Source organism: Theropithecus gelada, chromosome 11, assembly GCF_003255815.1.
Source record: "Theropithecus gelada isolate Dixy chromosome 11, Tgel_1.0, whole genome shotgun sequence".
In the NCBI taxonomy this organism is placed as follows: Eukaryota; Metazoa; Chordata; class Mammalia; order Primates; family Cercopithecidae; genus Theropithecus; species Theropithecus gelada.
Window position 1 is genome coordinate 79487781 of NC_037679.1, and position 23602 is coordinate 79511382.

Below are 23602 nucleotides of genomic sequence, written 5' to 3' on the forward strand. Positions count from 1 at the left end.
GAAAGGGCAGCTGTGACCTGCAGCCCCCTGGCTGACCACGGGGCCCAGCCTGGGAAGGGGGAGGGGGCCACACTCACCTCGGTGCCGGTTGGTGGTTTTGTCAAACATCAGCATGGCGTCGTCCACCTGAAACACAGCCCGCCATGGAGGACCCAGCAGATACCAGCAGAACCCACCACCACCAAGGAACAGGGGCTCCAGCAACCCACTGCCCTCTTGCCCACTCCAGGCTTGACCTTAAACCTCTTTCCTGCACAGGGGACAACTTTCCTTCTGCAATCCCACTGAATGCCATAGCACCCCCTTTTCAATCGCCATCATCTCAATGGACCAGCTTGCATTTATTAAGCTCCATCATCCTCCCAACATTCTCTGCACGGTAAGATCCCCATGGTGTTGATAAGAAAATAGGCTCAGAGAGGTGAAGTTGCCTGCCCAAGATCACACAGCAAGACCTTGACCAAGCTGGGGAGGCACAGAGAAGATGCTAGAGAAGGAAATATGGGAGGCAGGAAAATGACAAGATGGGGAAGCAAAAGTCTCATCCCTTCTGTAAAAGGCCAGGAGGACAGCAACCAGACTGGACTCCCCTCTCCGGCTACAGATCTTTTCCTCTAATTGAGGTTTCCTTTTGCTAGAGGCTGTAATTAAAGCAAGTAGAGTTCAGTGCCTGGGCTGCTTTGCCTCCCACTGACTGGGGGAGGGGAAGGAGACTGGGGAAAGAGGAGGGTCTACATCATCCATCCTCTCTTGGACCCCAGTCCACTCTTGTTACTTCCTCTAGGTACCCCTTGGATACACGGTCACCAAAGGCCTTGGTGCCACCTTCCTTTTGCCTGCATCTGGTGCCTCCTCCTTGCCTTCTTTCTTAGCTAAGGTCTAAGTCACTTTTGGTATAAATCAGGGGCTGCCTCTGATACCCAACCCAATCCTACTCCAGGCCCCGACCCTCCCCCAAATGACCAGACATCCAAAGGATGAAAAAAAAAATACTTTTCTCAAGCCATCAAGCCATGGGTAACCAGCCTCTTCCCTACTCTCCTTCCCTCTACTTCCAGGCCCATCATCCACCTTCTTCTTTTTGGAGACAGAGTCTCACTCTGTCATCCAGGCTGGAGTTCTGTCGCGTGATCTCGGCTCACTACAGCCCCTGCCTCCCAGGTTTAAGCAATTCTCCTGCCTCAGCCTCCCGAGTAGCTAGGATTACAGGTGCCCACCACCCCGGCTCATTTTTGTATTTTAGTAGAGACGGGGTTTCACCGTGTTGGCCAGGCTGGTCTTGAACTCCTGGCCTCAAGTGATCCACCCGCCTCGGCCTCCCAAAGTGTTGGGATTAAGGGTGTGAGCCACTGTGCCCAACCCCATCATCCAGCTTCTAAAGGCCCTCCCCTGCCTCATTAAAGACCCTGAACTACAGTGATCCTCCAGCTCTTCTTAGCCATCAAGCTACAGTGGGCCTCTGACTCCCGCTGGGAGAACCAGGATCCCACTGAGCCAGGAGCAACAAGGTCCCTGGAGAATCTCATGACATCTCTCTTCTCAAACAGCTGCCTGCACCGGGGCCCATGCTGCAGAGTGGCACTCTCACTCCCACCCTATGGACCCACTCTGAGTCCCAATCCCAAATCAGCCGGACCACCCGAATGGGACAGTCATTTCAGGTTCAGCACATCTTCCCCACCCCTTGCTTAACCAATGAGAAACAGAAACCCAGAAAGAAGGATTGTGATCAAAGCATAGGCTTTGGGTAGGATGGGCCTGAGTTGGAATCCTGAATCCTGCATTTGCTGGTTGGGTAACCTTGGGCAGGTGACTTGATGTCTCTCTGGCTTTGGTTCCTCATCTGTGAAATAGGCATAACAGTGTCTGTCTTACAGGTTGAAGTTAAATGAAAGACACTTTTTTTTTGGAAATGGGTTCTCGCTATATTGCCCAGGCTAGTCTTGAACTCCTAGGCTCAAGCAATCCTCCCATCTCACCCTCCTTGGTAGCTGGGACTACAGGTGCGCACCACCGAGCATGGCTATGGGAGGATTTAGTGAGATAGTGCATGTAACACTCTTAACTCACAGCACCCGGGATACAGTAAGTGCTTAATAAATAACAGCTATTATTGTTATCTTTACAAGGGAGGGACTTGCCCATAGTTACATGGGGGAGCATGGCAAAGCTGGAGAGACAGCAGCCAGATACTATTGGCTTGAAGGTTACATGAGGACAGTGTCTGTGTCATTTAGGGCCATGACACCATCCTATTGAGCACCTTGACTGCGGCTCAATCATTTTTTGAATGAATGAATGAATGAATGAACCGGCCACACCCTCCCCCCTAATCCTACAGCTTGGATTCCCTGCCTGACCCACAGATGGATTCAGACCATATCTACAACCTTTCTTGTCTTCCTCCACCCAACCCTGGAAGGAAGGACACCATCCCTGGCCCCACTACAGCCTTCAACCTGGGCCTTGGCTGGAGAGGCCCCTAGTGGGACGGTGGGGTTGAGGCCAGGGCAGGGGGCAAGGAAGATGGCTGGGGGTCCGGGTTACCCCCACCGGTGTCCCCTCTTGGGGCCAGCTGAGGGGAGGGAGGCTCCCGGCCCAGTGTCCTTAATAGGCTTTGGTCTCCATGGGAACCCAAGGGCAGGGGGGATCGGGCGGGGGGAGGGGAGGCGGCCGAGGCCTGCTGACCAGTGGGAGCCGAGCCGCCAAGTTCGGCGGCCGCTAAGCCTGAGTGGCAGCCATGGCGGCTGACCATTGTTCCCCCCTCGGCGGCGGCCCCTCGATCCGGGCGGGGGGCCCCCCGCCGCGGGGCCCTTGGCATTCCCGGCTGTCCCCCTCGCTCCCTGGCAGCCTATTCTCCGGCTCCCCCTGGCCTCCCCGGGCCGGTTTCACATGCCAACGCCGATTTAGGCCCGAACAAAAGACGCGGCCGCTGACGGCTTCTCCTGGGGCCCGGTTGCCATGGCAACGCCGGCCCCGGGGGCAGGCGGCCTCCAATCACAGCTGCTGGATCAGATTAGTGCGAGCTCTAATGCTCGGCGCTCAGACACAAAGACACCCCGCCGCAGCCGAGCCAGGCCTGCTGCTTCCCAGGAGCGCCCTACCCTCTGGGGCCCAGGCCCGCCCGACCTGCCCTCCATCCCGGACCCAGGTGCCCACCGAGGCACGAAAGCCAAGGCCTCTGGTCCCCCACACCACCAGCCTCAGCTGGCCAGGGGACACCTCCCCGCCACACACACACAATCCCAGGCCCATTTCCCAGGCCACGTCCCCCTTCGCTTGCCTGGGGGTGACTCGAAGTGTCTTGATGGGAAAGTAGAGACCCAGCCTCTCGCCTGTCTCACCTAAAAGAAGAAAGACCAGGGACCCCGGCCCCAAGCAAAACAACCCTCTTTCCCTCCTAGACTTCAAACCTAGGCCCCTCTCTGCCATCTCCCCATGGGACCCCAAAGTTCACATTGTCCACCTTTCAGAGGACACCCTATTGTCAGATGTTGCCATAACATCTACCTCTTCAGAGGCCCAGAAATTAAAGCTCCATGCCCCCTCAGAGCTCACAGTCAATCCTCCGGGCCTGATCAGGAATTGGGGGGTGCTCTCATCAGTTTCCCCCAATACCCAGGGGACCAGCAGCCCCCCAGCTCCTGCTCCAAGCTCCCCACCTGTGCAAATAGGGTGCCGAGTGCAATTGGGAGTCATATTTATTGCCTCCTTATCATCCTCGCACGGAAGGAGTGGGGAAAGGTTCAATAGCCCGCGGCCTGGACAGGTGCAAACTCCCAGGGGGCCACAGGGTGACTTGATTGAACTGGCTGCGGGGAGCACTGCCTCCCTTGTGAGAATGAAGATAAGAGAAAAATACAGTGGAAGGGCAACAACAGGGCCAGCTACTGTGTGGCTTCTCTGTCCCTAGGGATGTCCTGACTCTGAGGATCACAGATGAGCCAGGAGGCTGCAAGGTGGATTGGCCTGGTCTCCCCCCACAGCAGGATCCAGCCCGGCTCTCATCTTTTGCAGAAATTGAATGACCTGGCTGAATTCGGCTTGCTAGTGCCCCATTCTACAGCATGTTCACAGCCCTAGCAGCGAGCGCCCCCAGTTTAAACCCACCTTCCCAAACTGCTCAAAATATTGCTTCACGTCCTCCACCGTGGTGTTCACCGACAGCCCCCCCACAAAGATCTTCTTCGTTCGAGTCACCATCTGTTAGGGGAGGGAATGAGAAAGTGGGCATCTGAGTCCTGTGGCCTACCGCCACCAGCAGGGGCTCGAGCCCCCCTGCCAGGATGCCAGCTGACAAGCTCTCTGTGGCCCCAGCCTCTTGAAAGGCCCCCCAAGCTCCCTCTTGGACCCCCGCCTCTAGGACTGTTATGGGCAGCTGTGCACCCACACCCTGGCTGGCTCGAGTGTGCCTCCTTCCTGCCTCCCTCCCTAGGGACTATGTCCAGAAAATGCCTTCCCTAAGGACTAACACAGGGAAGGGGGCGGGCTGGTGACTCAGACCCACAGCCTAACTCTAAGACCCCACCGGCCCTCCTGGGAGACCCCCAAGGTCCATCACAGTCTCCCTGAACTCAATGCTGACATTTTCCTCATCAGCCTCCTCCCAACACAACCTCTGGCAGCCCTGTGGCCCCAGCCCTGTTTTAGGAAGAACACATGGTCCTAATTACCCCAGGAGCGCATGGCTAATCCGCGGCAATTCCCAGCCCCATCCTAACACTAAAGCACCTTCTGTCACCAAACTGCTTAATGGAATTAACCCAATTCCGACCATGTGCTCCCTGGTGCGGCTTCCTTCGAATACCTGCTCCATAATTGCTTTCAGGCCCTCTACTGGACCCTTCCAGAGATGCCCCTTTCCTTTCTCCCAAAACTCTTCCTCTCCTTCAGCCCTGGCAGGAGCTGGGGGCCTTCATGGAATTCACTGGCCCGGAATCTTAAAGAGCTCTAGTTCCACCTGGCAAAGGAGGAAAGCGAGCTCTCCTGGAGAGGGACCCAGTCCTAGGACCCATGAGAACTCAGGGGTCCTGACCCTGTGTTCTGCAATCAGTCTTTCCTCCTGTCCTCTATGTTCAATTGCTTCCCAAGGAAGACCTGGCTAGTTGCCCTGAGGCCTGGAATAGACTGTTAGGCCCCTGCCCTGCACCAAAAGTTTTGTGAGTGTTGTATCGCTCAACTGCTCAGAAATCCATTCTCTGCACACCTTGCCCCTCTCACTGGGAGAACTCGCCAGAGCAGCAGGGTAAGAGAGCATTGAGAAAGCAGCCATAGACATCTAAACTGAAAGACAACAGGTGACAGAGTCCGTGGTCCCCTCTGCCTCTGTAAAGGGTGACTGGGGGGATCCAAGGGTAGCTTCCTAGCCTGACTGTAGGGCAGCCTTAGGGTCTAAGTCTGTCCTGTATTTCACTTCCAGAGGCCTGGGCATTAAGGCTGTGGTCTGTGATGTTGGAATTAGACTCGGGCTCTAAACTCTACTGGCTTCAAATACAGGACGATGAATCCTCTGAGTAGCTCCCCTTTCTCCCAACACACGCAAGCCCCTCTCCAGTCCACTCCAGAGCTCACATGGAAAGACGTGTCCTTGCTCAGTCCACAGAGCAAGGACGTGAAGAATTCCCTTTTCCCAGCCCAGCCCATTCCACAAACACTCCAATCAGAGGTTCCAGAAGCATCTTCCAGAGCAGAAAATACTGGGAAAATCACTGCTCAGCATTGCCCGCAGTAAGAGAGCTCCTCCCAGACATAGACACACCTACCTTGGGCTGTGCTCGCCGAGGAAAGGCCACCTTGGGGTCAATCTACAAGAAAAGGGAGAGGTAGAAGGGGTCTTGGTTATCGCATTTTTAGAAGAGTGACCACACAGCCTTCAGCCCTCAGGACCTCTCTCCTCCCAGGACACAAAGGTGACAGAAATCACAAAAGCCTCTAGGAGGACAGAATAGTGGTTAAGCATTTATTTTTATTTTTTTCAGACAGAGTCTCACTCTCTCACCCAAGCTAGAGTGCAGTGGCACGATCTTAGCTCACTGCAACTTCTGCCTCCTGGGTTCAAGTGATTCTCCTGCCTCAGCCTCCCTAGTAGCTGGGATTACAGGTGCGCAACACCACACCCAGCTAATTTTTGAATTTTTAGTAGAGATGGGGTTTCACCATGTTGGCCAGGCTGGTCTCAAACTCCTGACCTCAGGTGAGCCACCTGCCTCAGCCTTCCAAAGCGCTGGGATTACAGGCATAAGCCACCGCGCCCAGCCAGTTAAGCATTTAGACCCTAACGTCCCACTGCTGGCTTCAAATTCCATTTGCACTGCTGCCCAGCTGTGAGACTATGGACAGGTTATTTCCCCTCTTTGAACGTCAGGGTCAAGTTCACCTGCAAAATGGGCAAATAATAACACCCACCTCAAAGGGTCATCAGCAGATTATTGGAGATAATGCATACAAAGGACTTGGCATGGTGTCTAGCTCACAGCAAAAACAAAAACAAAAAAATGTAAGCCGTCTTATTCCTTCAAGTATCAGGTAAATCGAGGGCCTTCCTTGCGTAACTGACTTCACACAGATGACCTATCTAGGTAAGGTATGCAATTCAGGCTTTGGAAACCCTTCAAATGGGAATACTCTGTCTGCAAAAGGCCACAGGATGACAGTTCATAACCATCAGGAGTAGGCTCAGTTCTGTTTTCCCGGTACTATCAACATCAAACAGCTCTCCTTGAGGCTGTGAGCAAACAGCTCCCTGATAATGCAGCTGGGCTTGGGGCAAGGCAGAGTGCAGTCTTCGGTGACGTGAAAGGGCATGGGACTTGAACTTAGAAACTCTGGGCCTCTTGCCAAGCCTGTGAGACCACGGACAAGGTCTTGGTAATGCACTCGAACTCTCTGAGCCTCAGTTCCTTCATCTGCAAAGTGGGGACAATCACACCCGCTTTTCCCAGGGGCAGCTGCGGGGAATCAGATGAGATAACGTGGGTGAAAGCGGCCCTTTGTGAACTGCCCTTCATTGCACAAACAAAGGTGCTATTACCAGCAGGCCACCTTTGCCCTTGGCTGTGAACAACTAGAGGGAAAAATCAAGAGGCATCTGGGTGTACTCCTGGGTACTATAGCTGTATGACAAACAGCAAAAGACAGGGCATGAGAGGCTGTGATCCACGCAGGGCCTACGGGGCCAGGTCAGGCCAGAGCTTTTTGCCACCCACATGGGTGGACGTCATTCATAAGTTCACCAGCCAATCGCAGGGAAGATCTATCTTTTCCCAAAGTTCCTTGTGTTCAAAACTCAGCCTCGTTCTAGGCAGCTGGCTCTGGCTTCTCTCTGAATGGCACAGACCAGGAACTAGCCTCCTACAGGCTCCCCCACTGGAATCGGTCCACAGAGATGGAACCTCCAAAATCCACACTAGGGCAATGGCTCCTCTCCTGCCAAGTCCCACTGGGCTCCGGGGAAAAATCACAACTGCCCATTTCTCCCGCCTGAAGTTTCAATTCCACACCTCCACGGACATGTCCATCCTTCTATTTCTCCCAGAAGCAGCCGCCCCAGCCACCAGCGCACCACACAGTCCCCCTACACAGACCCCGATGGGGAGACGGTACCCAAGCCATGTTCCCACAGACCCACGCACACCCCATCCCTGACACACCCCACCTCCACTGTGACTCACAGCTGGCAACATAAATAAAACCCAACAAGTAAATAAAAGGTGAAAGTCAGAACTCAAAATAGACTCCCCACAGTAAACCTCCCTCCCACCCCCTTTCCCAGGCTGGAGGACGCCAAACACAGACAAAGCCCTGGCTCTTTTCGGCCCCATCTCCTAAGGATAGTCATCTCACCCTCCTTCCTCCCTCATTCTCTTCCCCTTTATCAATCTTCCACTCCTCCATCCCCCAGCCCCTAAATCTCAGCTTCCTCAGCACTGCAGAAGCCATCAGTGCATTCTGAGGACAGGGGATGGTAGCAGAACAGGCAGCTTGATGGCAGATAATCACCAAAAACAATAGGCCACTGTCTCTCCATTTCCAGGCTTGGGTCACTCAGGCTGCGCCAAGAAGATCCTTTCAGAGCCGGCAAAGTTGAGGCCTGGCCTCATTTGCTCATTACTGCGAGCAGGAGCGGGAGCCACTGGGCAGAGATAACAGGAGCTGGGGACAGGCGGTAATTTGACAAATTCTTGGGCACAAGCAGCTATTGTTGCAGGTAAACAGGAGCCAGGGACTGACCCAAGCACCCAAGCAGAGAGGCCCAGGACTGGGGGACAGCCAGGGAGCATGGAGAGAAGAGATCCACACTATCCCTGACCCCGGCAGACAGACACCCCCATCAGATGGGGTAACCCCCTCCTCTGACTTTCCTCCTTTTCCATCTGCCCTGGAGCCAGCGCCCCCTGCAGGGTCTAAGGCACGAAGGAGCTGTGGGACAACAGCAAAATGTTCCAGGAGTCTGAATGCCAACCAAGCAGCTTCTCCTATGATCTAGTTTTCCAAAGGGTCGTTTCCAGGCAAGCTAGAGCCCTTCTCATAAATCCCCTCCGTGGGCAAAGCAGGTCCCTGTCTTCCACACAAAGCAAGGAGCTCATTGACCAAAAGTCGGGGGAGGAGGGAAGGAGGAAGGGAGGGGGCTTCAAGGGATGCTTTGCCATTGGTCTGGATGAAGAGGGGGTGTCGCTGAGCCAAATACTAGTTAGAGTTCACAGAAGCCACCGGGTGGGTCACTGCTACCCTGACTCACCCAATTTGGGCTGGGGGAGGGACCTAGCCCCACCCCAATCTCTGCTCTGAGGCATCATGATTAGTACTTCTAGGGAGAGGGTGGCGGCTGCCTCTCCCCTCACCAGGACTAGGGGAGGGGGGATGTAGCATCTCATGGCAAGCCGGGGATTTTTCTCCTCCCTCTCCCCCCCCAACTCTAGTGACAAAGTTTCAGAGCATGGCAGCCCTCTTACTCAGAAAAACTCCCTCCTTCCTCACGGACCCCGTCCAGCTGTCCCCTGGGGAGAGTCCTGACCCTCTCCTCCGGCAGCCTCCCTCTCCCAAAGGACCCCCGAAGCCCCGAGGGCCACTCACTGTTTTGGAGTCGAGCTCGTGCCGCGATTGCGCCAGCACTTTATCCACCCCCGCCTGGTCCATGAAAGTGACGAAGCCGAAACCCCTGCGCGCCGTAGTGAGGGAGAGGCAGATGGTTACAAGGCAGTGAGTGGCGGGTGGAGGGGGGCGAGCCGGGAGCAGGAGGAGGGGGTGAGGGGCTCACCTGGATCTCTTGGTCAGGGGGTCCCGCATCACCAGACACTCCTTCACCTCCCCGAACTGGCCGAAGTATTCGCGCAGCCCTTCTGTAACCACACACCCGCCTTCGGACCAGCCCGGGCCCCGCGCCCTTCCCCCCTCCCCCGTCCTTTGCCCCCGGTGACCCCGGAGCGGCCCGGCCGCCCCCGCGCCAAGCTGCCCGCGCGCTCTCCACTGCCGCCGCCCCCCACCGCCCTCGCCCCGTTCCCGCTGAGCCTCCTGGCGCCCACCGGGGCCCCGGGAAGCCGAGGGCCGAGCTGGGCTGGAGGGGGGACGGCTCCGGCCGGGTTCCCGCCGCTCCGGGAGCAGCCTCACAAAAGTTTGAGCCGCAGGTGCGAGCGGAGTTGGCGCTGCCGCCGGCGGGTCCCGGGGGCCCAGCCCACCCCCCGATACCCCCTGAACCCCTCATCTGCTCCCCTCCACCCGCTGGGCCGGGTGCGCTCGCGGATCGCCCGTCGCTCTCGGGGTCTCCGGGCGGGGCGCGAAAGAGGGCGCGAGGGCGCCCGGGGTCAGTAGGGCGCAGGGCTGGGCTGGGGTGTCCGGGTCCGGGGCGCCGGGGGGTCCGGGGTGCCCTGCCGGACCGGCGGGCGCTCCTAGGCTCGCTCACCCTGCGTAGTCTGCCAACTGAGTCCCCCGATGAACATCTTGCTGCGGGAGGAGGAGAGACACAAAGGGCCCGCGTGAGCGCCGGGCGCCAGGGCGCAGGGGGCGCGGGCCCGGGCCCCGGGGAGGCCCGGCCCGACCCGGATCGGCCATGTTGGCGGGGCCGGGGCGGGCGCGGGCCAGGCAGGCCGGGCCGGGCCGTACCAGGGGTCGTGCGGCGAGTCCGGGGAGGCGAGGCCGGGCTGGGGCGCGTCAGTCTCCATCGGGAGCCGCGGGCGGCGCGGGCAGCGGAGCGGCGGCGGCGGCGGCGGCGGCGGCGCTCGGCGCGGGGCAGATGAGGAGCGCGGCGAAGGGGGCCGGACGGACAGGCCATGCTGCCCCCTCCCCCGACCCCGCTCGGGCGGGCGGGCGGGGACGGCCGAGGGGAGGGCCCGCCGGGGGCCGACCTGCCGGCTCCTCCCCCCGCCGCCCTGCGCGCATAAAGCCCCGCGCTCGCCCGCGCGCCCGGGCGCCCGCGGAGGCGGCGGCGCCGGGACCCCCTCCCGCGGGGCTCCCGGGTCCCCGGGGCCGAGCGAGACCCCGAATCCCGGTGCGGGCCGGGACCAGGGCGCGGCCGCACCCCCCCACCCACCCCGGCGCGGGGGCCTGGCCGCGGGAACGCCCTCCCGGAATGAAGCGCTTCCCGGTGCCTTCAAGGTAGCTCGGTTCCGGATCGAGAACCCTCCCCGGTCTTCCCTCTCAGGTCCCTGCTGTCCAGAATTGAGAGAACCCCAATCTCCTCGGGTCGGGCGGGAGATAGCCCCAGTGCCCCCCAGTCCCCACACGCTCCATTTCCCCAGTCGGAGCGAGAAGCCACCCTCAGAGCCCCCAGTTTCCTCCCAGCCTAATTCAGAGCCCCCCGCCCCCACCCCAGGGCTCTAATTTAGAGTCCTGTCTCCGCTCTCACGATCCCATATTCAGTTTGGGGACCTTCTCAGTGCCTCGCGTCCCGCGTGGGGAACCTCCATCAGCACCCCAGTAGAAACCGTATCCGCTTCCCCAATCTGTCCTCAGCCCTTGGTGCCCAAAGTGCGAGTCCCCCTTAGCTTCCCCAAATCCCTGCTGTCCCCATTAGTGGACCCTATAGTCTGTTGAGAAAATTCCCCGCCCCAAGCCCGGGTTCCCAGTTTGCCGTCACCCCCACCCCCCGATGTGAGGAGTCTCCCCTGGTTCTCTCCCTCCCTGGCCGGTTTTTGTGAGCTCCAGACTTCTGTCCTGATTCGGGAAACCCGGTTTCAGAAGCTCACCACCCCCACCACACTGAGGCTGGAGGAAAAGGCAGTGCCTCTTAGAGCCTCCCGTTTCCAGTTTAGGAGCCCAACGCCTTATCTGTGCACCGTCCCCTCCGAATGACCCCCTTCTTTTGCAGAGGTCTAAGCTCCACCCATCCGATTGGAAGAGCCTAAACTACCTACCCACTGCATTTGGAATGGCTTCCCTCAATCCCTCTTATTTTGAGGCTACTCCCCATGAAGGCAAACACCTTCCTTTCTACCCCCATCTTCTGGGTCTCTGGGATCCCCCAGTACTTGCACCCAAGGCTCCTGGGAGTCACCTCACGGTACCCCTAAAATTCCCTCCCTCCAGCCTGGGAACAACCCTGAGAAAGTATTCTGGATTGCCAGGGGAGCTGCGGGACCACTCTCCTTATCCCCACCTCTCCTTATCCCCACCTCTCCTTATCCCCACCTCTCCATATCCCCACCTCTCCATATCCCCACCTTTCCATATTCAAGCCTTAGAACCCCTCACTTCCCTGACTGAAACCAGCCAAGAAAGGGTCAAAGCAGGAAGCTTAGGCGGCCAACATCCCTTCTCCCCATTCCTGCTGGGGGTCTCAGTGCCACAGAAGCCCCTCCCTCCCAACTCACCTTCTACTCCTTCCCCCATCCCGTGTAATCCATCCCGTGTAATCCAGTGACAACCCTTGTTGACAAACCCTTTTCTGTTCACCTTCACATCCATCCTGAATTCAACACCTTTTATTCCTGGGCATCATAAGTCTGACCCCTGGAAGGGTGCCCATCCCCCTCTTGTTAGCCCTCCTTCCCTCCCCCAACCCCAGCCACCATGCAGAGAAGAAAATGAGAGACTTACAGTAATGGTTTCCTTGGGGACCTTCTGGGAACGCTCAGCAGGTATATCCTGCCACCCTGTGAGCATAACACTAGAAACAAACTTGCTTTTTCCTGTTTGTGTCCCCTACTCTGCCCCACAGTTTCTCAGCATCCCCTGGACTGGGGACTGGGGGGCAACCCACACAAGGCATTTCTTACCATTTCAACACAAAAACATTCCAGTTTGTGTCGTAGGAGAGACACAGATGAGGGTGAGCAGGTAGCCTCTGCAGTATTAGGGAGCTGACTCTTCTTAGGTCTGAAGCTAAAAAGGGTCATTGGAGAGGTGCAGGGAGTAGGCATCTCCAGTGTTCTGGACTTTGGTTTGTGTGCTGGTGCTGCTGGCCAGATGAGCTTGAAGGATAGGAAATGGGTCCTTTCCGGCAGCGGCAGCCTACCCACAAGAGCGAGAACGTGCCCCTCGAAACAGATCTCCGTCATCCCTCTCCAGAAAAGAAGAGAAAACACAAGAAGAACGCCTGGTGCAGAGTCCTGATTCCTACTTCATGGATGTGACATGCCCAGGATGCTATAAAATCACCATGGTCTTTAGCCATGCACAAACGGCAGTTTTGTGTGTTGCCTGCTCCACTGTTCTCTGCCAGCCTACAGGAGGGAAAGGAAGGCTACAGAAGGATGTTCCTTCAGGAGGAAGCAGCACTCAAAGCACTCTGAATCAAGATGAGTGGGAAACCATCTCAATAAACACATTTTGGATCAAAAAAAAAAAAAAAAAAAGGAAATGGGTAAGGGCATCTGTTCAGAGTCAGCCAAGGCTGTGTAAGAAGTAGCTTGAGATAGGATCCATGTATTAGCATCTTCATTCAGGATCTCCGAGAAGGTCTATCTCTTTTGGTCAGTAGCTTGTTCGTATCACGGTAACATGGGTTAGACTTAGACAAGTTCTCTTTCAGTGCAGGTTTATCTCAGTCGCGCAGCTTCAGTCCATTTTGTTCACAGTAGGGGCCACAAGTCCTTCTAGCGGTAGCCCTCACAGGACAATGCAGTTGTAAACGCATGATCCTCATAGTAAATTGAGGATCTCAGTGGTATTAAGGAAAAATGATCTTTAGAGCAACTGCCCCAGACTTCAGAATTAAGAGATTAGAGAATGTGGTTCCAGCTCTTTTTCTCTGGTACTACATATACAGAACACTCAGAGAATAAAAGAAGAATTTGCTTTATAGTTTTAAAAAAATCCTCTTGGGAAAGACAGTGAGTAAATGATATTATGCAACTTGGCACGTATTTACTGAACATCTTCTATGTACTAGACATTGTCCTAGGTGCTGTAGTCCCAGCAGCTGCCTTTGTAAAGCTTGCATTCTAGAGATGAGTCATATAAGTAAATGAATGAATGAGTGAATGAATAAACAATAGATAAATAAATGGTGTGTTCAGTTAGATGTTGTAAGTGCCACAGAGAAGGAAGGGTGATAGGGAGGGTGGGTACCATGGGGAAGAAGGTGAAATGCAATTTTATATATATATATTTGTTTCTTTGTTTTGTTTTGTTTTGTTTTTTGAGATGGAGTCTTGCTCTGTCGCCCAGGCTGGAGTGCAGTGGCGTGATCTCGGCTCACTGCAATCTCTGCCTCTTGGATTCAAGCAATTCTCCTGCCTCAGCCTCCCCAGTAACTGGGATTACAGGCATCCACCACCACTGCTGACTAATTTTTTGTATTTTTAGTAGAGATGGGGTTTCACCGTGTTGGCCAGGCTGGTCTTGAACGCCTGACCTCAGGTGACCTGCCCACCTCTGCCCTTGAAAGCATTGGGATTACAGGCATGAACCTGAGATGCAATTTTAAATCAACATTCTCATGGGGAGGGTGATGTTTTGGCAAAGACTTGAAGGAGATGAGGTAAAGGAGTCTACTCTATGATACAAAACTCATTTAAGCAGAATGTCTGCATCTCTTAAGCGCAATGATAATCAACTTTCATGTTTTGACTTTCACTACTCTAAAACTGTAGGTCAAGTGGACTCAGGGTAGATGGGGTCTCATAAAATGGCAGTTTTTGAACAAACACCTCTATCAGATGAGGAGGCTGAGAGCTGAGGGGTTTCCATGGCCACTCTTGGAGAAACACAGCTTTAAGATCTATTGAAGGGCCTTTGAGAATGAAAACAACAAAATTAAAGATTAAATTATAATCCATATGGTTTTAGTGTGCAGAGTATTTCAGTGTTCTCATTCTTTGAAAATGCAATATTGGCCGGGCGCGGTGACTCTTGCCTGTAATCCCAGCACTTTGGGAGGCCAAGGTAGGTGGATCACAAGGTCAGAAGTTCGAGACCATCTGGCCAACATGGTGAAACCCCGTCTCTACAGAAAATACAAAAATTAGCCTGGCATGGTGGTGCACGCCTGTCATCCCAGCTACTCGGGAGACTGAGGCAGGAGAATTGGTTGAACTTGGGAGACGGAGGTTAAAGTGAGCCAAGATCGCACCACTGCACTCCAGCCTGGGTGACAGAGTGAGACTCCATCTCAGAAAAAAGAACAAAAGAAAATGCAATATCCAAGCAAAGTTCTGAATTATCCGGAACATCCCATTTCTTGTCCATGCAAGACAAGGAAAATTTACTGTAAGCCGATTAAGAGCCATGCATTTATAATCAGTCCATTTTACAAACTTCCCCTACTTAAAATATACTTTATTTATTTATTTATTGTTTTGAGACAGAGTCTTGCTCTGTCGCCCGGGCTGGAGTCCAGTGGCATGATCTCAGCTCACTGCAAGCTCCACCTCCCAGGTTCACGCCATTCTCCTGCCTCAGCCTCTTGAGTAGCTAGGACTACACGTGCCCGCCACCACTCCCGGCTAATTTTTTTTGTATTTTTCGTAGAGACGGGGTTTCACTATATTAGCCAGGATGGTCTTGATCTCCTGACCTCATGATCCGCCCGCCTCGGCCTCCCAAAGTGCTGGGATTACAGGTGTGAGTCACAGCGCCTGGCCTTCTTTCTTTTTTTAGACAGGGTCTCACTCTGTTGCCCAGGCTGGAGTGTGGTGGCACAATGAGGGTTCATCATAGCTTCAACCTCCTGGGCTCAAGCAGTCTTCCCATCGCAGCCTCCCAAGTAGCTGGGACCACACATGCACGCCACCATGCCCAGCGAATTTTTGTTTTGTTCTGTTTTGCAGAACACAGTCTCATTATATTGCCCAGGCTGGTCTCAAGCTCCCAGACTCAAGCAATCCTCCGCCACCACGGCCGCCCAAAGTGCTGGGATTACAATGTAAGCCACTATGCCCAGTCTAAAAAGTAGATTTTATTTTTATTGATGAGAAGGTACAGAGATTTCCCCATACCCACTGCCCCCACATGTGTCTAACCTTTCCCACTGTCAACATCCCCCACCAGAGTGGTACATTTGTTACAACTGGTGAACCTATACTGACACATTGTTATCACCCAGAGTCCATAGTTTAGAGTTCACTCTTGGTTTTGTACATTCTATGGGTTTGGGCAAATGCATAAGGACATGTATCTCCTATTATACCGTCATACAGAGTAGTTTCACTGTCTTAAACATTCTCTGTGCTCCACCTATTTGTTCTTCTCTCCCCCAACCCCTGACAACCTCTGATCTTGATCCATAGTTTTCTCTTTTCAAGAATGTCATATAGGCCGGGCGCAGTGGCTCACGCCCATAATCCCAGTACTTTGGGAGGCCGAGGCGGGCGGATCACGAGGTCAGGAGATTGAGACCATCCTGGCTAACATGGTGAAACCCTGTCTCTACTAAAAATACAAAAAATTAGCCGGGTGTGGTGGCGGGCACCTGTGGTCCCAGCTACTGGGAAGGCTGAGGCAGAAGAATGGCGTGAACCTGGGAGGCGGAGCTTGCAGTGAGCCAAGATCGCACCACCGCACTGCAGCCTGGGACAGAGCGAGACTCCATCTCAAAAAAAAAAAAAAAAGAATGTCATATAGTTGGAATCACATGGTATGCCGCCATTTCAGATTGGCTTCTTTCACTTAGTAACACACAGTTAAGATTCCTCCATGGTGGCTTTTTTTGTGTGTGGGTTTCATTTTTTTGTTTCTTGGGGTTTGTTTTGTTTGTTTGAGACAAGGTTTCACCCTGTTGCCCAGGCTGGAATGCAGTGGCATGATCAGGCTCACTGCAGCCTCAACTTCTCAGGCTCAAGCGATCCTCCCACCTCAGCCGCCCAAACAGCTGGGACTACAGAATAGTTGGGACTACAGGCACACACCACCACCCCTGGCTAATTTTTGTATTTTTTGTGGAGACAGGGTTGCACCATGTTGCTCAGGCTGATCTGGAACTCCTAGCTTCAAGTGATCCACCTGCGTCAGCCTCTCAAAGTGCTGGGATTACAGGTGTGAGCCACCTTGCCTGCCCCCTCTATGTCTTTCCATAGCTTGATAGCTCATCTGTTTTTAGTGCTGAATAATAGTCTGTGCTCTAGATGTACCCCAGTTTATGCATCCCTTCACCTCCTGAAAGACATCTTGGTTGCTTTTAAGATTTGGCAATTATGAATAAAGCTCAGGTTTTTGCGTGGACATAGGTCTTCAGTCCCTCACTTTTTCGTCCTGCTTTTTCTGGGTTTTTTTGTTTGTTTGTTTGTTTGTTTTCCTTCTCTCAAATTTCTGGACTTAACCAGAAGGCTATCAGCTGGAGTAATGAGAGCACTTGACTGAGAGTCCAAAGATCCATATGCTGGTCTTGGGACTACCACCATTTCTGGTTGGGTGGTTCCAGAGATATACCACTTAGCCTTCTGAGCTTCCATTTACTTTCAGAGTTGCTGCAAGACTTAAGTGAGATCATGTATTTGAAAGCACCTTAGACACTCTAAAGCACTATGGGAAAGTAAAGGTAGTCCATCAAAAGTACTGTGGGGGTGCCGGGTGTGCTGACTCACGCTTGTAATCCCAGCACTTTGGGAGGCTGAGGTGGACAGATAACTTGAGGTTAGGAGTTTGAGACCAGCCTGGACAAAATGGCAAAACCCCGTCTCTACCAAAAATACAAAAATTGACAAGGCGTGGTGGCACATGCCTGTGATCCTAGCTACTGGGGAGGCTGAGGTGGGAGAATCGCTTGAACCCAGGAGGCAGAGGCTGCAGCGAGCCGCGATCTTGCCACTGCACTCTCGCCTGGGCAACAGAGTGAGACTCCATCTCAAAACAAAAGAACAAAAGGCAGCACGATGGGAAGGTAAGGATAGAGCTGTCCATCAACTCTATACAATGGAATATTATTTGGCCATAAAAAGGAATGTGTTACTGGTACATTTCACAACACACATGAACCTTGAAGACATTTTACTAAGTGAAAGGAGCCAGAAACAAAAGGCCACATATTTCATGATTCCATGTACGTGAGATGTCCACAATAGGCAAATCCACAGAAACAGGAAGTAAACAGTGTCTGCCTAGAGCTTGGAGTGTGAGGGAAGACATGGGGAAGTGGGGAGTGACTGCCAATGCATCCAGGTTTCTTTCGGGAGTGATAAAAATGTTCTAAAATTGGTTATAGTGATGGTTACACAATTCTGTGAATATATTTTAAATGTTGAATTATATACTTTAAGTGGGTAAATTGGAAGGCATGTGAATTATATCTCTATAAAGCTGTTACCAAAAAAAAAAAAAAAAAAATTTACCTAGTTTGAACCTTTCCCTGATTTCATTGCCTGTCCATGGAAATGAATTGCCCCTCTTTTCTCCCTTAACATTTTGCTTTCACTTTTATTATTATTATTATTATCTAGAAATTATTAAACACTTTCCACATCCTAGACATGGTACTAAGCATTTTACACTTTGCAGGGATTTTCCCATTTCATTCTCCCAGCAATTCTACAAGGTAGAAACTACTATATTTTTATTTTTCTAACCAAGAAAACAAGCCTTAGAGAAGTTAAGTAATTTGTCCGAAGTCACATACAGATACTCCTCTATTTACAGTGAAGCTACATCCCAATAAAACCATCATAAGCCAAAAATATTTTCAGGGCAGGCTCAGTGGCTCACACCTGTAATCCCAGAACTTTGGGAGGCTGAGGTAGGAGGATTGCTTGAGTCTAGGAGTTTGAGACCAGCCTGAGCAACATGGTGAAATCCCATCTCTACTAAAAATACAAAACATTAGCCAGGAGCGGTGGCACGTGCTTATAGTCCCAGCTCCTCAGGAGGCTGAGGTGGGAGGATGGCTTGAGCTCAGGAAGTCAAGGCTGCAGTGAGCCATGATCATACCACTGCATTCCAGCCTGGGTGAAGGAAGTAAGACTGTCTCCAACAACAACAACAACAACACAAAAAGCCAGGTGTGGTGGCACACCCTGTGTAGTCCCAGCTACCCTGGTGGCTGAGGCATGAGGTGAGCCTAGAAGGTTGAAGCTGCAGTGAACCATGATTGTGCCACTGTATTCCAGTCTGGGCAACAGAGTCAAATCCTGTCTCAAAAAAAAAAAAAAAAAAAAATATATATATATATATATGTATATATATATAGCATTTCATACCTGGAAAAACTTAACACAAAGTCAAAATCTTGTAAGTCAGGGATCATGTGTACTAAATGCTAAAGTAATAACTAAGATGTATTGAGCAATTATTGTGTCTCAGGCACTTTGCATTGGGAAACTTAATCCTTGCAACAGCTCTCTGAGGTAGGTGCCTATTTTATGGATCAGGAAACGAAAGCATTGAGAGGTCAACTTACTAATAAAGATAAGATGGGTGGTAAGTGAGGGGGCTGAGATTTGAATTCAGGTCTGATACCAGAATTCCCATCATGAACTTCATCATGAACACCATGAACATAACTTTATATTATCCACCTATTTAGTGCACACACAGTGCACCTATTATTACAGATGGTTCTGGAATGTCTGTTATGCTGGAATGGGAGCTCTCTAAGGGAAAGTCTCTTAAACCTCTTTGCATTCTGCTCCACCACCCCTTATCCTCAGTACCATGCCTTACACTAAGTACTCAGTAGTTGGGTTTTGTTTGTTTGTTTTTGAGACAGGGTCTCACTCTCACTCAGGCTGGAGTGCAGTGGCATGATCTTGGCTCGCTGCAACCTCCACCTCCTGGGCTCAAAGGATCCTCCCACCTCAGTCCCCCAAGTAGCTGGGACTACAGGCTCAAGCCACCACACTCAGCTAGTTTTTGTATTTTTTGTAGAGACAGGGTTTTGCTATGTTGCCCAGGCTGGTCTCGAATTTCTGAGTTCAAGTGATCTGCCCGCCTCAGCCTCCCCAAGTGCTGGGATTACAGGCATGAGCCACCACACCCAGCCTCACTAGTTGTACTTGCCTAGAAGCCATCACTGTGCTAGGGCTGGAGGATGAGATGGTGAATGAGACAGACAGTGATTCCTACTTTCACAGATGTGACAATCTGGAGACACTCACAATAGTTTATCATACATCTTTTTTGCCTAGGCTGGTCTTTAACTCCTGAGCTCAAGCGATATTCCTGCCTCAGCCTCCCAAAGTGCTGGGATTACATGCGTGCACCACCACGCCTGGGTGATATACATCTTTTTAACCAGGTCATTTGAATCACTGCAATAATTAAATGTAGTAGGTTCTATTAATGTGCTTGCCTTAACAGATGACGAAGCTGAGACTCAAACATCTGAAGTGACATGCCCAAGGTCATGCAGCTGACCAGTCTAAAAGTCCAGCTCTACCTGACCCAAACATTATGCTACACGATGGCTCCATTCCCCACCCCCCGACATTCCCCCGCTGCCCTGGCAGAGAGGGAATTAAATAAACTATTCTGCTTGCCCAGCTGAGAACACCCACAGTCTGTCCAGACCTGCTGACTCTCCCACTTTCTCACTTTCTCACTGTCGCTTCCAATGACAGCCAGGGCTGGTTTGATGTGTCAGTGAAAGGGGGGATGCTTCAGAGTTTTATGGTTTCAGCATCTGAAGTCACCTCTCTGCTGTAATTAACTCTGTGATTTAATCTGTTCAACTAATCATTCTACAATTCAGGGGCCAAAGACAAAGATGTTAAGAGGATGCCTCCTTTATGTTTTATTTTTTTTAATGTTTATTTTGGGAAACTGAAACTGTGGACCTGGAGAAGTGAAAGCGCAGGTCTGTCGGTGCTGACTGTGGGGAAGGGGTACCAGGCTGCAGGTAGGGGCTTCTCTTACACTTAGGCCAGACCTAAAGGTGAGGGGCTGGCTATAGGAGAGGTTCTCATCTCTGAGCCCCGTCTGGAGAACAAAGCGCCCTCTCTAGAGCCCAGGTTTTCAGGGACCAGGGAAATAGTTTTTGGAGTTTGTGAACTTAATGGAAAAAGTATTAGGGAGCTAGGAGCCTGGGGCTCCACCTCCGACCTTGAAGCAGGCTCTTCCCCTCTCTGAGCACTAGTTTATTCATGTGCAAAATGGAAAGTGGCATATTATTCCAGAGATGGAAAATTGGTTTCAGTTTTTCTACTTGGCCTCCCAAATTACCTCCAAAATGACTGGTAGTGGCTAGGGCTGGGCAAGGATAGAAATCGGTGATTGATTAGTGATGTCTGCCTTGGTGCAGGTAGTCACAGAACAGTAGAAGGTGTGCTATAGAGTTGCCTTCTCTGGACTAGATAATCACTACATCTTTTCCAGTTTTGGTCTTCTAGAGACTTTAGAACAAGAAGGGCAAGGATTAAGAGCTATGCAGCATCCCCAGGAGTAAGGCAACCAAGGGAAGAACCGTCAAAGTGACAATTTTATTAATAATGATAATACGTGATTCTATATGTGGAGGAAAAGAGTTTATAGCAAACCATAAGCCATTTGCCTCAAACCACTAACGTGGTGGGGAGGCAGTGTGTGTTAGTATGAGTATGAATTTTTTCTGTGAGTATAGATTTATCTTAACCAGAAAACAGTAAAAACTGTTTAACGTGGTGGGGAGGCGTGTGTTAGTATGAGTATGAATTTTTCTGTGAGTATAGATTTATCTTAACAACCAGAAAACAGTAAAAATAATTTAAATGAGTCTATTTAAAGACTGTTCAAGAACACTGATAGCAGCATTATTCATAATAACCAGAAATTAGAAGTAATCCAAATGTCTATCTACAGGAGAATGGATAAACTATGATATATTCATACAATGGAATACTATGTAAAATGAAAAGGGCTGGGCGCCCAACACTTTGGGAGGCCAAGGCGGGTGGATCACTTGAGGCCAGGAATTCAGGACCAGCCTCGCCAACATGGTGAAACCCCATCTCTATTAAAAATGCAGGCCGGGCGCGGTGGCTCAAGCCTGTAATCCCAGCACTTTGGGAGGCCCAGACGGGCGGATCATGAGGTCAGGAGATCAAGACCATCCTGACTAACACGGTGAAACCCCGTCTCTACTAAAAAAATACAAAAATCTAGCCGGGCGAGGTGGCGGGCGCCTGTAGTCCCAGCTACACGGGAGGCTGAGGCGGGAGAATGGCATAAACCCAGGAGGCGGAGCTTGCAGTGAGCTGAGATCCGGCCACTGCACTCCAGCCTGGGCAACAGAGCGAGACTCCGTCTCAAAAAAAAAAAAAAAAAAACAAAAAACAAAAATTAGCTGGGTGTGGCGGCACAGGCCTGTAATCCCAGCTGCTTGGGAGGCTGAGACAGGAGAATCACTTGAACCCGGGAGGTGGAGGTTGCGGTGTGCCAAGATCACACCAAGATCACGCCACTGCATTCCAGCCTGGGTGACAGAGACTACATCTCAAAAAAACAAAACAAAACAAAAAAAGGCCATGCTTGGTGGCTCACGCCTGTAATCCCAGCACTTTGGGAGGCTGAGGCAGTCAGATTGCTTGAGACCAGGAGTTCAAGACTAGCCTGGCCAACATGGTGAAACCATCTCTACTAAAAATACAAAACTTAGCTGGGCGTGGTGGTGTAAGCCTGTGGTCCCAGCTGCTGGGGAGGCTGAGGCAGGAGAATTGCCTGAACCCAGGAAACAGAGATTGGAGTAAGCTGAGATCGTGCCACTGCACTCCAGCCTGGGCAACAGAACAAAACTCCATCTCAAAAAAAAAAAAAAAAAAAAGAACAAATGACAGATACATATAACAATACAAATGAATCAATCTTTCTTTCTTTCTTTCTTTCTTTCTTTCTTTCTTTCTTTCTTTCTTTCTTTCTTTTCTCTCTTTCTCTCTTTCTCTCTTTCTTTCCTTCCTTCCTTCCTTCCTTCCTTCTTTTGAAACAAAGTCTTACTCTGTCACCCAGGCGGGAGTGCCTCCCAAGTTTTATATATAAATTTTTATAAATAGCTACAACCCAGATTAAGATACAGATCCATAAAAGTGCCCACTCACCACGTGTGTCTACTGAGCACTTGAGATGCAGCTGACCCAAACTGACCAGTGCTGTAAGTGCAAAATATACATTGGATATCAAAGAATGCAGAAAATGAATGTAAAATACAGTGATAATAATTTTACATTGATTACATGTGGAAACGAAATTTTTGAGTATTTTATTAAAATACATTTCACCTGTTTCATTTTATGTCTTTTTATTTTTATTTATTTAGTTAGTTTTGTTTATTTTTTTGAGACGGAGTCTCACTCTTTCACCCAGGCTGGAGTGCAGTGGCGCGATCTTGGCTCATTGCAACCTCCACCTCCTGGGTTCAAACGATTCTCCTGCCTCAGCCTCCTGAGTAGCTGGGATTACAAGCACCAGCCACCAGGCCCAGCTAATTTTTGTATTTTTAGTAGAGATGGGGTTTCACCATGTTGGCCAGGCTGGTCTCCAACTCCTGACCTCAGGTGATCCACCCGCCTCAGCCTCCCAAACTGCTGGGATTACAGGAGTGAGCCACTGCGCCTGGCCTTTATGTCTTTTTAATGTGGTTACTAGAAAATTTTAAATTACATATATGGTTTACAGGTGTAGCTGGCATTTTTTTTTTTTTTTTTTTTTTTTTGAGATGGAGTCTCGCTCTGTTGCCCAGGCTGGAGGCAGTGGCGTGATCCTGGCTCACTGCAAGCTCTGCCTCTCAGGTTCACGCCATTCTCCTGCCTCAGCCTCCCGAGTAGCTGGGACCACAGGCACCCACCACCACGCCCGGCCAATTTTTTGCATTTTTGGTAGATACGGGGTTTCACAATGTTAGTCAGGATGGTCTCAATCTCCTGACCTCGTGATCCGCCTGCCTTGGACTCCCAAAGTGCTGGGATTACAGGCATGAGTGTAGCTGGCATTTTATTTCTATTGGGCAGTACTGATATTGAACCTTTCCTTCCTCCAGAAAGTTGTCTCCCGCTTCCAAGTCAATATCTGCTTCCCTCTTGCCAAAGATAAACGCGATTATGACCTGTCTTCTGATAGATTAGTTTTGCCTGTTCCATAATTTCATATAAGTGGAATTTTTGTATGTATTTTTTTGCATCTGGCTTCTTTTGCTCATACAGTTTGTTGTTGTTGTTGTTTTGAGACAAGGTGTCACTTTATCATACAGGCTGGAGTGCAGTGGCATGATCTTGGCTCACTGCAGCCTTGACCTCAAGCGAGTTCAAGCGATCCTCCTGCCTCAGCCTCCCGCATA

At 51.5% G+C, this 23602-nt stretch overlaps 1 protein-coding gene and 1 pseudogene across 2 annotated transcripts in view; one reads left to right on the forward strand and one right to left on the reverse strand.

The window, feature by feature from the left end:
- MSI1 (musashi RNA binding protein 1) overlaps nucleotides 1-10240 on the reverse strand; it is a 28566-nt gene extending 18326 nt beyond the window's left edge. The window contains exons 1-7 of one of the 2 annotated variants that reach the window (XM_025402602.1): nucleotides 10099-10240; nucleotides 9899-9939; nucleotides 9257-9338; nucleotides 9073-9157; nucleotides 5763-5804; nucleotides 4111-4203; nucleotides 78-126 (exon numbers count right to left, since the gene is read on the reverse strand). In XM_025402602.1, coding sequence (XP_025258387.1) covers nucleotides 78-126; nucleotides 4111-4203; nucleotides 5763-5804; nucleotides 9073-9157; nucleotides 9257-9338; nucleotides 9899-9939; nucleotides 10099-10157 — 451 coding nt within the window. In that variant the 5' untranslated portion in view covers nucleotides 10158-10240. Of the gene's footprint in view, nucleotides 1-77; nucleotides 127-4110; nucleotides 4204-5762; nucleotides 5805-9072; nucleotides 9158-9256; nucleotides 9339-9898; nucleotides 9940-10098 lie in introns of those variants that run through there. The other variant, XM_025402603.1, reaches the window with a different exon arrangement.
- A 2179-nt stretch (nucleotides 10241-12419) lies between these two features.
- Nucleotides 12420-12782, forward strand: LOC112634966 (annotated as a pseudogene).
- Nucleotides 12783-23602: the final 10820 nt, after the last annotated feature.